Here is a 12,380-nt window from a genome sequence, read left to right on the forward strand (position 1 = left end):
ATCTAAATAACTTTGAACTTACGTTTCATGATATATAACAGTAATAGTCTCTCTTGAGATTTTGTCACATGATCATTGATTGATTTCTCCATGGTAAGCTGGCTTTTCGATTTTATGCTTATTAAAAGACATGGTTTTCTTTCAGTTCTTAGAGCAATAAAGAAACATGTGGATACAAAGCGATAGCTTGTTTCTGCTGTCACAGAGGTTGAAGAACTTATTGTCCAGGTAAAAATGCTCTATAATTGTATAAGCACAAGTTCAAATGATTGTATGAATTTTTTCTATAACTCTTTTGATTTGCTTCTTTAGGACACAGCTAATTAAATACGTTGAGAGCCCATTGTACCTGCTTCTATGTTGCATGAATAAGCTCCTGTTCGTTCATTCAAGAAGAAAATAGAAAGCAGAGATGTGAAGCAAGAACAAGAGGTAACTGAGGGGGAAAATAACGGATGTGAAATGAAACCGCGCCGTGTTGATGCAGATGATTATGATACATGTACTTCTCCAAGTCAGTATAGTTATGGAGGTCCTTATAGAAGAACACAACTCGGGCGCAAAAAAAGTCTGTAAAAGAAAGAGATTGTTCAAGTCACCAGGCCTTCTATTCAGAAAGACTCGGACTAGTTTATCAATGGTTCATAATACTCGTGCCAGAAATGATGTTGGAGCTGTAAAAGTCAAGTGATTGTCCTCTAGGTGAAGTAGCAAGACTCAACTCTGCTGCTTGCATCTATTCATATTGCAGAAAGGAAACCAGTGAGGATGCAATGCAAACTAGTTCGAGGTCTGTCCCCGAACAGAAGTTAGAGATTCTTCAACAACTTAGTCGAAGATCAGTTGATGAAAGCTTTATCGTTGTGCATAGAGACGAATTGCATCGTCTCTTTCACCCTCTTTCTTTGTTTCATTTATTATCACCACGGGGAAAGTAACAACACCTTATAATAAAAACTGATTCAACAGAAGATCCAAGACGCTATATCTTCAAGAAATGAAGCAAAACAGAGAAAAAGAATACAAGCAACTTGCGCAGCAATGGTACGCTGAAGATGTAGTGAATAGTAGGGAATGTGGTGACAATCGGAAACAGACTTGAGGAAAAATGATCATCAGTAGAATCTGAGTGGGAGCTTCTCTAAAATGTTAGTGGTTACACATATAGTACAAGTAATTAAGCACTCTCTCTTTGTAAATAAAGAATGTACATAAGCAAAACATAAGAAGCAGCTTAAAAGCTTCCTCTGGTTACATAATGAATATAAGGCTCTTATCTTTATAAGATTGTTATTAACTTTCTCTGTATGATTTCAAGTACATATGTTTGTGGGAGGAACTATCTTTATAAATAAAGTTTATGAGCAAAACATATGAAGCAGCTTTAAAGCTTCCTCTGGTTACATAATCAATATATAAGGCTCTTATCTTTATAAGATTGTTTTTAACTTCCTTTGTATGATTTCAAGTACGTATGAATGTGGGAGAAAGTCTTTCCCGTGGTGGATGTGTAATAATTGTTTGCTTGTTTGGTCTATTTTACATTTCCAATTTGTTCCATAGAAAGGACCACTGTCACTTCATTTCCTAAAATTCCATTTTTAATTTTTGTATATTTGTAATCCAAATTGTTTGGGACAATCTCAGCCGTATATCTCCTCAAACAGGAAACTATAGTCACTTTCTCAAATTATTTTGTAAGAGTTCGGAATCCGGCAAGCTCCTAAAAGTATCGGCAGCCTAGACTTTTTGTGCTAATTTATTATTTTAAAATTATTTTGGTTTCTTGTATTTTATAGGTTGGCAAGAAACAGAAGCAATGTTTTTTTTTTAATGTTTATGATAATTAATAACTTGGCGGTTGGAGTAATTATTGAATTTGTTGATGAATGAATAATTGCTTTTGGGGATTTCTTGTGTTAATCACAGCTTGCTAATGAAGGTATAATCATTAACAATCTGAATTAGCTTAGGTGACTCATTATTAATTGATGGTCACAAAAATAGGCATGTTCGCTCGTTTATTTCTACTTTAATTTGTATAATCAGTCAAAACTTGAAACAGTTAGATTCAATGAATTACCTAAATCATCAGATAAATAAAGCATTGGTTGTGTAGGTTAATAAAGCTTAGTTATAAAGAAATAATTATGAAAAGTTGATTAAAGAGTGAGTGGTGGTCGAGTTGGCAAAGCAAGGCACCCTAAAACACATCATAACATGTGCAAATTGCAACTACATATATACATCATCCTTGTCTTTTCATTTTCAACAACATGCATCTTCACCAATGGCTGCGCAGATTAAATATATACCGTTAGAAAAAGACTTTGAAACGTTTAAGAATATGAGAAACATGATTGATGTCAAATAATGAATCCTCCCCCCCCAATAGTCAATAATCAGTACTATTAAACTAAGCATCTTTTTATATATAGAAAACTGAACTTGTTTTCAACAACCGATACGTGTACTTGTTTTTAAGAGCATCTGCATTAGCCTTTCTCAACAAATTTCTCACTATTTCAAAATAATAATATATGAAAAAAATGAGATGAGTATTTTTAAATTAAAAACTTTAAGAAGGTGCGAAATTCTTTGAGTAATTTGATATTGAATTTTATTACATAATTTAATTATATTAAAATACAATTTTTAATACAAAAATTTACGTGTTTCTTATCTATGGGTGTTGTTCTTATTAGTTTGACTATTTTATACTTGCTAAATATATTGTACTTTTCAGGAGTCATTGATTACTGTTATTCTATTTAATTAATCATTTTTACTACTATAATTTAATTAATGTCAAAACTATTGTCTGAGAAAATGTGATTTGGTTTAATTCCGTTTGTCATATATTGACCTTACTGGCTTGACAAAAAGTCTGGTACAGTATATTGGTTAGATTTAATTTCAAGCGACCTTTATTAGGTCTTAAAGTATACCTTAAGACTAATGATTGTCTACGACCGAAATAAATATGTGTCACAAAAATGAAACAAGAAAATTCACTGTAAAGATAATTACTTTTATTTTATCTATATAAAGCTTGAGGCTTGAAGAATAAGATGATCATTCTTACTTGGCGACCGCAAAAGAAAATGGGACTCTGTTTCCAACCCATCTTAGCCTCTCTGTTTCTCATACTTCTCTCTTCACTCCCTGAGCTATTAGCACAATCTCAACAACATTTTTGGGGACAAAACAACACAAGCTTGTTGGAAGGAGAGAGATCATGCAATTGGTTTAGAGGCAAATGGGTCTATGATTCTTCATATCCACTCTATAGTCCCTTTTCTTGTCCCTTCATCAACCCTGAATTCAATTGCCAGAAAACCGGTCGACCCGACACTAACTATCAACACTTCCGATGGCAACCTTTCTCATGTTCTCTTCCCAGGTAAAATACTTGCACATATGTTTCAAACACTAGTTTTTGTGTTTGCGTTTAATATGTTTTTTTGTTCTTTTTTTTTTTGACCAATTTTTTTTGTTATTTTTTTCTATTAAATATTTCCAATATGTAAAGACAAACGTTTGTTGGTGTTTACGTTTACAATTGACAAATGAATATTTTTTTAAAGATAGTAAAGAGTATATGTTCATTTATAAATAAAAAGTACACATGTATCATGTATATTACATGTAAGTAAGTCTGTATCTTATCCAAAAAAGTTTATTTATCGTTTTTTGCTATCGAAAGAATCCATATGTAATTGGTTTTGCAGCTCTAATTATATGAAACTAGTAATAGCTAAATAGTATGTGTATATTGAAAATTGATATTACGGAAAAAACTATAATATATTGTATTTGCCTAAACAAAAATGTATTAAAGGTTTTTTTTTTGGTCAAAAAATGTATTAAAAGTTTATGAGACACTTTTTCTTCATGTGAGAAATTAACAAATACACTAGGAATTAAATAAATTTACAGATTCGATGGGGTGAACTTTATGAGAAGAATGAGAGGGAAGAAGATAATGATGGTTGGTGACTCACTGAGTCTCAACATGTTCGAATCGTTGGCATGTTTGCTTCATGCCTCTCTTCCTAATGCTAAGTACTCTCTCCGTCGAGGCCAGCCTCTCACTTCCCTCACTTTCCAGGTTTTGATTTTTATTCATTAAATTGTTATTTTCTTATTTTATTTGTCTTTTCTTTTTTCTTATGTTTCCTATTCACATCTCAATAACTTCACTTTAAAGTAAACGTCTCGATGAGCTAATTATGATTCTTTGATATTTTTGGGCATTCTTCCTTGATTTTACAAAAGATACTCAGCTTTACCAAGTGAGCACCTAACACCACTAGAAAGTAGAACCCTACTTAAATTATTAATCTGTAGGAAAATAGTTGTTGATATAACAGTTGTCGCCAAATGTCCTCCTTTTATTTTCTCTCAACCTAGTCAGAAAAAAAACATTAACATTTCTAACTGAAATGACAACAATGACATAGTTAATTTTTTAGAAATAATTTGCTTTTTTCTAGAAATAAAAAATATTGATTAAAATCAATGATAGAAAGGTTTATTTTGAGTTTTGAAGTCTCATCTAATTTTGGGGAGGGGCGTTTTTATACTTGTGCAGAATATTCTATAAATGATTTTAATTATATTAATCAAAATTATTCCTTAACTTTTTGGGTTAAAACTTAAAATACTCCCTCCGTTTCAAATTATATGTTGTTTTGGAGCAAAATTTTCGTTTCAAAATAAGTGTCGTTTTGTGATTTCAATGTAAAATTTATTGACTTTTTAATCTAATCTATTTTTTAATTGGTTGAAATCTAATTAGGTGTATTAGTAATGATGTTTTTATCTAGTAAATATACAAAATTAAATGTTTTATTAATCTGTATGCCGAAGTCTAGAACGACAAATAAATTGAAACGGAGGGAGTAGTAATTATGGGAATGTTCATCGATCACGTACCAATGAAACACGTAGGAAAGTAGTAAACCATGCTTTTGTCAAAAAAAAAATTGTAGTAAACCATGCATATACCAATTTAACTAAAGCTTTTTACAAAAAAAAAAGACTCTTTAGCTCATTGATATTGAGCAAAGTTACTGGGATCACTTATGTAGGTATGTTAAAAATTGATATATATATATATATATATACATATATTTTTTTTTTCCAACAAATATTAACTAGCAGATATTGATATTTTGTAGCAAGACCTAATATTTGGGGTTTACAAAAAAAAAAAGGACCTAATATTTGGGATAATTAATTAAATTTTCAGCAAATGATTCTGGTGACGAAACTCCAGTATGAAACCTGTCAATATTAACTGTCTCCACATTTAGTTATTTTGAATCAGAAATATAGATAACATGAAAAAGAAAACAAGTTGTGCATGATATGTAATGCTGTGTGATCAGTTACGTAACTATATCAATTTCCTTTAAGTTTGGGATTCGACAGATCGAACACTTGTCATATAATACTAGAAAAATGGAAGTAAAGAGATTTAATTAATGACTATGTTCTATTCTTCTATATATGAGTCATTAGTCATATGACTGAGAAATATTTTACATTGATACTGAAAAAAAGTTCCTGCAACGTCCCCATCTATTATATATCTTCTCAATTGCTTATCTTTTATCGTTTAAACAATTGGTTGCTTAAGATAATCCTGTATATTGTCATTATTATTGCAAATGGTAAGGATAATATATTTGTGGCCAAGACAAGTATAGGTTACGAAAATCTAAATATGGACCATTCTGACATAAGTCGTACGTAGTTATTAATCAGTTTTTTTTTTTTGGACGAATTATTAATCAGTTTTTACTGAAACAAACACAAACGACAGAATGTTTCATTAAGACATCATGTACAATATGATTTTGATAACCACTTTAGGTCAACGTCTTATTTCTTCATTGTCGTTTTCTAATCGCACAGTGTATAATAAATTAGTAAGTGGGCCTGCACGAATTTAATTAATTACTTTTACCCACTATTAATTGTTTTTGGGGATCTCTCCATATACTTATCTACACGACTACACAGTACCTAAACAGTGACAAGTCTGTCTCCGTTGGGTCTGACTTCGATCTTTAGCTTATTCGTTAGGTGTACGTGTCTTTCTCTCTTTTGGCTTAACTAGAAGAAATTATAAGAATATGCATGTTTTAAAAAGTAATATTTCAGTTTAACATAATTTGTTTGTTAGTATTTCTTCATTGTTCAGTATCAATGTTAGGATACAAATACAAACTTCTATTCTTTTCTTCTACGAATGCCTCGCTAATCTTATATAATAAAGTAGACTTTTTTATCTCCATAGGGGGAAAATGCCATGTGTCATCATCATTTAATTCTTTTTATATTGAGTCATTAAAATTATTTATATGCAAATTTATTTAATTAAGATGTTGAGACCCAATTCCAAAAAATTTGACAAACAAGCCCAATATTTTACATACTTCTTTTTTTACTGTTATCGCGTATTCATATCTATGTTCCACCTGCAAAACTTTTACTGAATTATAATGTTTCCGTGTCACTGAAACATGCTCATCAAGTCTGGCCATTAACTCTTTCATTGAAGATATCTCTCATGACGTTGATTTTAAAAAAAAAATTCCTAATTTCATAGATGCTAATAAATAGGAATGCAAATAATCAAACTTTTTCTGCTTCACCAGATTCAACCTTCTGTTTCCTTACACACATATGCCGCCACAATGGTTTCATCCTACATCCTTCTTTCTAAGTTGAAGTTCGGTTGTTGCTTTCAGATGGTGGTTACACGTCTTTTATGTCTCTGGAAAACATGCAATCTTAAGAAAGTAGAGGAGTTATGGGAGTTCACGAATGCCATCAAGAAATCTTATAACGAATGCCAATAAAAATCTTACAAAAATGCAATTCATATAAAATATTCAACAACAAATAAAATATTTATATTCAAATAAAAAATAAAATACAATTTATAACATTAAACTGTTAATCTTAAAACAACAAACGCAAAGTTATTGAAATTTAATATGTTTTACATCAGAGACTTTACTATTATATACAAAACATATTATTGAAAAACACAAACACAAAATATATTAACCTATAACCTATTACGATATAACATAATAAAAACATTAAATAATGTTCTTAACAAATAGAGATGACCACATAATTATATCATCCAAAAAAATTTACTCAACAACAATAAATATCAAAAAATTAAAAAATTTAATACTAAGATTTAGGATTAAAAATACACTGTACCAACTTTGAATGTATCTTTACGATCAATATACATCTGATTGGTTAAATCGATATCACAACTTCTTAATTTTGACAAATCCAGAGCGAGAAGAAACTAGCGGTTAATATAACTCTTGTGATTATTTGAAATTATCATCATAAGCACCGCTCACAAAATATAATTCATAGAAATCAACCTAGAAAAGTCCAAAGCATCAAACTAATATAACACCTCCCCATCATCCCAATATACAAAACTAGGTATGGGCATAAATCTCAAACCCGAACCCGATCCAAAGTAAGAATATCGGTTCAGTTATGGATCTAGCCAAAAACAAGATCAATTTCATTTACTTTGGGTTATCGGTTTGGTTCCATTTTAGCCGATAACTGAAGAGTAACCCAAGTTGAACCGAACAAATACAAAGCTGATAGTATAAAACATGACAAAAAAATCATCTTATTCCAAATGAGATGACGCAAAATAAAAGATAAATAAAAATGCAGTTTATATAACTAGCATAGATTTATCAATTTAAGTTTTTAGGCATCTTTACTATCATATCTAATTATTGATATATATATATATATATAATATGAAAAGTAATATTTTCACAACATAATATATATATGTATATATACATATAAATATATATGTATAAACTCTAATTTAATATAATCATTGTAAGATGAAGTCCACATTTATAAATTTTCTAAATCATAATTTAAATTAATAAGTTTCAATTAAATAATAAACAATTCAGCTATTACACTTTCAAACTCTCATGCATATATTTAAACTTAAATTTCTTTCATTGTAACTTTGCAAAGACTACAGTCAAATTAATAAATTCCATAAAATCATATACATATTTTGTTTTCTAAAATACTGTTGAGAAATGTTCTAAATAATAAAACTATAGTTAAATCATAACAATATTAGCAAAACCGGCGCGTAGCGCCGGCAAACCCCTAGTATTTGAATATATACGGGTTTGACATGCTCTTGCAAGGAAGAAAAACCCATGTTAGTGTTGATTGTTTGACTAATAATTTAAATGAAACTTACATTTAATTTAAGTGATGGTATAGAAAAAATTAAGCTAACATACGTATACACGATGGTCTTAAAAATGAAAATATGTATACATGTGGTCAATTTGACATAATGACATCTTTTAACAAGTATAGATAAAATTAAGTGTCCAAGAATTCCTTATCTTTTTTTAAAAACAACTTAGCTTCATTTGATGTTACAAATACAGTGTTGTATTATCGCTAACTGACTAAATGAAAAATGGGCAGGATTATGGAGTGACAATACTTCTGTACAGAACACAGTTTCTAGTAGATGTGGTTCAAGAAAAGGCAGGACGAGTGCTTGTACTGGACTCCATCAAACAAGCCAATGCTTGGCTTGGCATGGACGTTCTGATCTTCAACTCATGGCACTGGTGGACTCATACTGACGGAATCCAGCCGTACGATCACATTACTTAACCCTATAAAACCTCTCTTTCTTTCAACAATATCTTCAAGTGTTTTATTAAAATGGTTGCTAATTAGTTAAGTGTACAATAATGGTTGGTAGGTGGGATTATATGAGGGAAGGAAACAACTTGTACAAAGACATGAACAGGCTTGTGGCTTTTTACAAAGGACTAAACACATGGGCTCGATGGATTAACGGCAACATTAACCCTTCACGCACTCAAGTCTTCTTTCAAGGTGTTTCTCCTGTTCACTACGAGTAAGTTTTCTTTTCTCTCTCCCTCCGTCTAAAATTAACTGTATCTTACATAGATAAGACTCAAAATAATATAAACGTGTTGCAATGAATGCTGATGACTTTTAAAACATACATTCCAAACACTAACTGTGTTTCAAAACAGTGGAAGGCAGTGGAACGAACCATCGAAGTCGTGCAAGGGACAAACTCAGCCGTTCATGGGACAAAGATATCCAGGAGGATTGCCCTTAGGTTGGGTTGTGGTGAACAAAGTGTTGAGCCGAATCAAGAAACCGGTCCGTCTTCTTGATCTTACAACTCTCTCGGAGTATCGCAAAGACGCACACCCAAGTCTCTACAATGGTATCGCAAAGGGTTTAGACTGTAGCCATTGGTGTCTCCCTGGTCTCCCTGACACTTGGAACCTACTTCTTTACGCATCTCTTACTTCATAGTTCTCCTTTTTATACAATTCAATAAATAATTTGTGGAATTCTTGTGATTGTGATTCAGATTTTTATCTTTAAATGTAATTAATATTTATACTAATTATATTTTGGGCTTAATTTCTCCACATATTTGTTAAATTTATTAACTTCTTATCCAACCTATTATAACGTGCATGCTTTAAAATCTTTAACATAAGACCGGCAAAACTTATGTGAAGAGCATGTATTAAGGACCAATACTTCACGCATAAACTATCCAAACATTTTGAAAACTCCAACAAATTTTACAAGGCCACAAAAAGGAAGAGGAGGACGTTTGAAGTTTGGATCAAAATAAAAGTGAAAATGGTGGGAGATATTGCTAAGAGATGGAAGGAACTGAGCGGCAATAGCAAATGGAAAGACCTACTTCATCCTCTTGACTTGGATCTACGCCGTTACATCCTCCACTACGGAGACATGGCTGAAGTCGGATACGTTACCTTTAATAGCGACCGCCTGTCCAAATATGTAGGAGATAGCTGCTACACTAAGGAAGAGCTCTTTGCTCGTACCGGCTACCTCAAGGCCAACCCTTTCAGGTAAACAACATATCAACTTATATGCAGGACCGGCTCAATATTTACCATTTCCCTTGGCAAAAAAAATTTCAGGGCTCTGTTTTTAAATTATTATGTTTTACCGGAGCTTTCGACTCAAGCTCAGAAAAAAACACATTTATCTCTGATATTTTAACTTAAAAATAAACAATATCGTGCCTTTAATATTGTCCAAATCTATACTAAACATGCTAATGAAAAGAATCAAGACCCCTACTATTACTAGATTTGGAGTGGATCCGAGGACGGTCGCACTCTACGCACTTTCTGCTAAGTCTGCCCTGCTTATATGATATGGTTTCCGTTTGAGAAATTTTGGTTTAGTTTTTATCCGCACTCCCATATAAAACATGTGAGGAAATGGTATCATCTAGGTACGAGGTGACTAAGTACATATATGGAACATCGTCGATAAGGTTACCAGAATGTTTCTTAATCAACTCATTGTCAAGGGAAGCATGGAACAAAGAGTCTAACTGGTTAGGCTACATTGCGGTGGCCACAGACGAAGGCAGAGAGTTGTTAGGGAGAAGAGACATTGTTGTAGCATGGCGAGGGACCATTCAGCTGTATGAGTGGGCTAATGATTTCGATTTCCCACTTGAATTAGCTACCTCGGTTTTCCCTCCTACTGACCCGAATGACCCAGGTGACCCCCCTCGTATTGCCAATGGTTGGCTGTCTCTATACACAACCTCTGATACACGCTCACGTTTTGACAAGACCAGTGCACAAGAACAGGTCTCTGAACAAACATTTTCCCTCACTAACTTCACATTCAGACTTTTGATTTGTTGTGACCGCTCCAGGATCTGTGATATCAGGAGTCCAATTTTTGTTTTAAAATATTCTTTTTATAAAAAGAAATTATTTTAAAGAAAATTTATAATTAATTATGTATATTCTGAATTTAATTTAATTTATATATTTTTTAGTCAATTTTAGTATCAAGAATATTATATAAAAATAATTGACATCATATAAACTTTTTTTTTTTCAAAAGCAAATCTGGTATTAAAAATCTCAAAATATTACTTCTCGTCCCACTGGTTTGGTTTGTTTTGGTTTTCAGGTTCAAGGAGAGCTTAAAAGGTTACTAGAATTGTACAAACATGAAGAAGTTAGTATAACCTTTACAGGCCATAGCTTGGGAGCAGTCCTATCGATTCTATCCTGTTGTGAACAGCCGTCTTTTAGGTTAGAAGAAGAATAGAGAAGAAAAACGTATTGAGGCAAATACCCGTTTAGGGTTTCTTATTAATGATGTGATAATAATTTACAAACCCTTAGACCCATATTTATACAGCCTCAAAAAAAAAAAACCGATTTCCTTTTCCCAATAGAAATAGTAACTTTCCTAAACCGAAAAGGCATACCGTACCGCGGGGGCCTGCGGCCCCCGCACCCCCAGATGTCAACCTTGATAACGAGTGTCGCCCGCACTCGGTCGGACTACGTCCGACCCACGAGTGCTGGGCATTTTACTGGTACAATAGAGATTTAAGACACACAGATGCAACATATCCGCCACAGACTTTCTCCACAACGAATGGCCTATTACCACAACAAGTCTTGGAGACACGCTTTCTTGCGTCACGGTTTTTGCTTTCGGCAGTCCCCGCATTGGTGACCTCAACTTCAGAAGACTGGTTGAGTCCTTAAAAAAACTCCACATCTTGAGAATAACAAATGTCCCCGATCTCATTCCGCATTACCCGGTGTTCAGGTTCAGAGATGTAGGGAGGAGCTTGAGATCAACACATTGAAATCAGAGTACCTGAAACGGTCTCTAAACTTGGCACATTTCCATAACCTGGAGGCTTACTTGCACGGCGTGGCGGGGACACAACACAACCAAGATGAGTTCAAGCTGGAGATTAACCGGGATATCGCGCTGCTCAATAAGGATTTAGATGCTCTCCAAGATAAGTACTTAGTGCCTGGGCATTGGTTGGTTCTTGAAAACAGAGGGATGGTTCAAGCAGATGACGGGACATGGATTCTTAATGGAGATATGGGAAATAATGATCAAGAAGAAGAAAAAGACAAATGCGAATTACCATGAATATATCTATAATACATGTTTAATTAACAGGCACAAAATCCTTTTGAAGAAGTAAAACAACAAGAAAATGTTACTTATTCTCAAACAATAACATTTGACGCACCAAATATCAGTTTCTTTTTCTCAAAAAAAGCTCAATTTTTCTTTTAACCTGAGGCTTTGAATGGTGACCAAGAAACAAAGAAGAACAATATGTTTCTTAATATTTCTAATAAATTTTACTATTCATTAGGAATAGTTATCATTTTCATTTTTTCATTATAGAAAACTAAAGAATAAATTTGTTTCTCACTAAAATAATCATTCTTCAT

The 12,380-nt window shown here is 32.6% G+C and overlaps 1 protein-coding gene and 1 pseudogene across 1 annotated transcript; both read left to right on the forward strand.

The window, feature by feature from the left end:
* Positions 1-3,004: 3,004 nt before the first annotated feature.
* Positions 3,005-9,530, forward strand: LOC108844255 (protein trichome birefringence-like 40). The gene is made up of 5 exons (XM_018617476.2): positions 3,005-3,403; positions 3,940-4,111; positions 8,533-8,708; positions 8,819-8,977; positions 9,120-9,530. Exons 1-5 carry the CDS (start codon positions 3,072-3,074, stop codon positions 9,409-9,411), a joined length of 1,131 nt encoding a protein of 376 aa, XP_018472978.1. The 5' UTR covers positions 3,005-3,071; the 3' UTR covers positions 9,412-9,530.
* Positions 9,531-9,706: 176 nt separating this feature from the next.
* Positions 9,707-12,069, forward strand: LOC108846553 (phospholipase A1-IIbeta-like; annotated as a pseudogene).
* Positions 12,070-12,380: the final 311 nt, after the last annotated feature.

The sequence above is a fragment of the Raphanus sativus genome, chromosome 3 (assembly GCF_000801105.2).
Source record: "Raphanus sativus cultivar WK10039 chromosome 3, ASM80110v3, whole genome shotgun sequence".
Classification (NCBI taxonomy): Eukaryota; Viridiplantae; Streptophyta; class Magnoliopsida; order Brassicales; family Brassicaceae; genus Raphanus; species Raphanus sativus.

What these genes read in the sequence shown, in the direction of transcription:
- LOC108844255 (XM_018617476.2), top strand. Translation starts at nt 3,072, where the DNA reads ATGATCATTCTTACTTGGCGACCGCAAAAGAAAATGGGACTCTGTTTC. An exon ending in TCACTTCCCTCACTTTCCAG is followed by an intron (nt 4,112 to 8,532) that starts GTTTTGATTTTT and finishes AAAAATGGGCAG; the next exon opens with GATTATGGAGTGACAATACT. An exon ending in GTTTCTCCTGTTCACTACGA is followed by an intron (nt 8,978 to 9,119) that starts GTAAGTTTTCTT and finishes GTTTCAAAACAG; the next exon opens with TGGAAGGCAGTGGAACGAAC.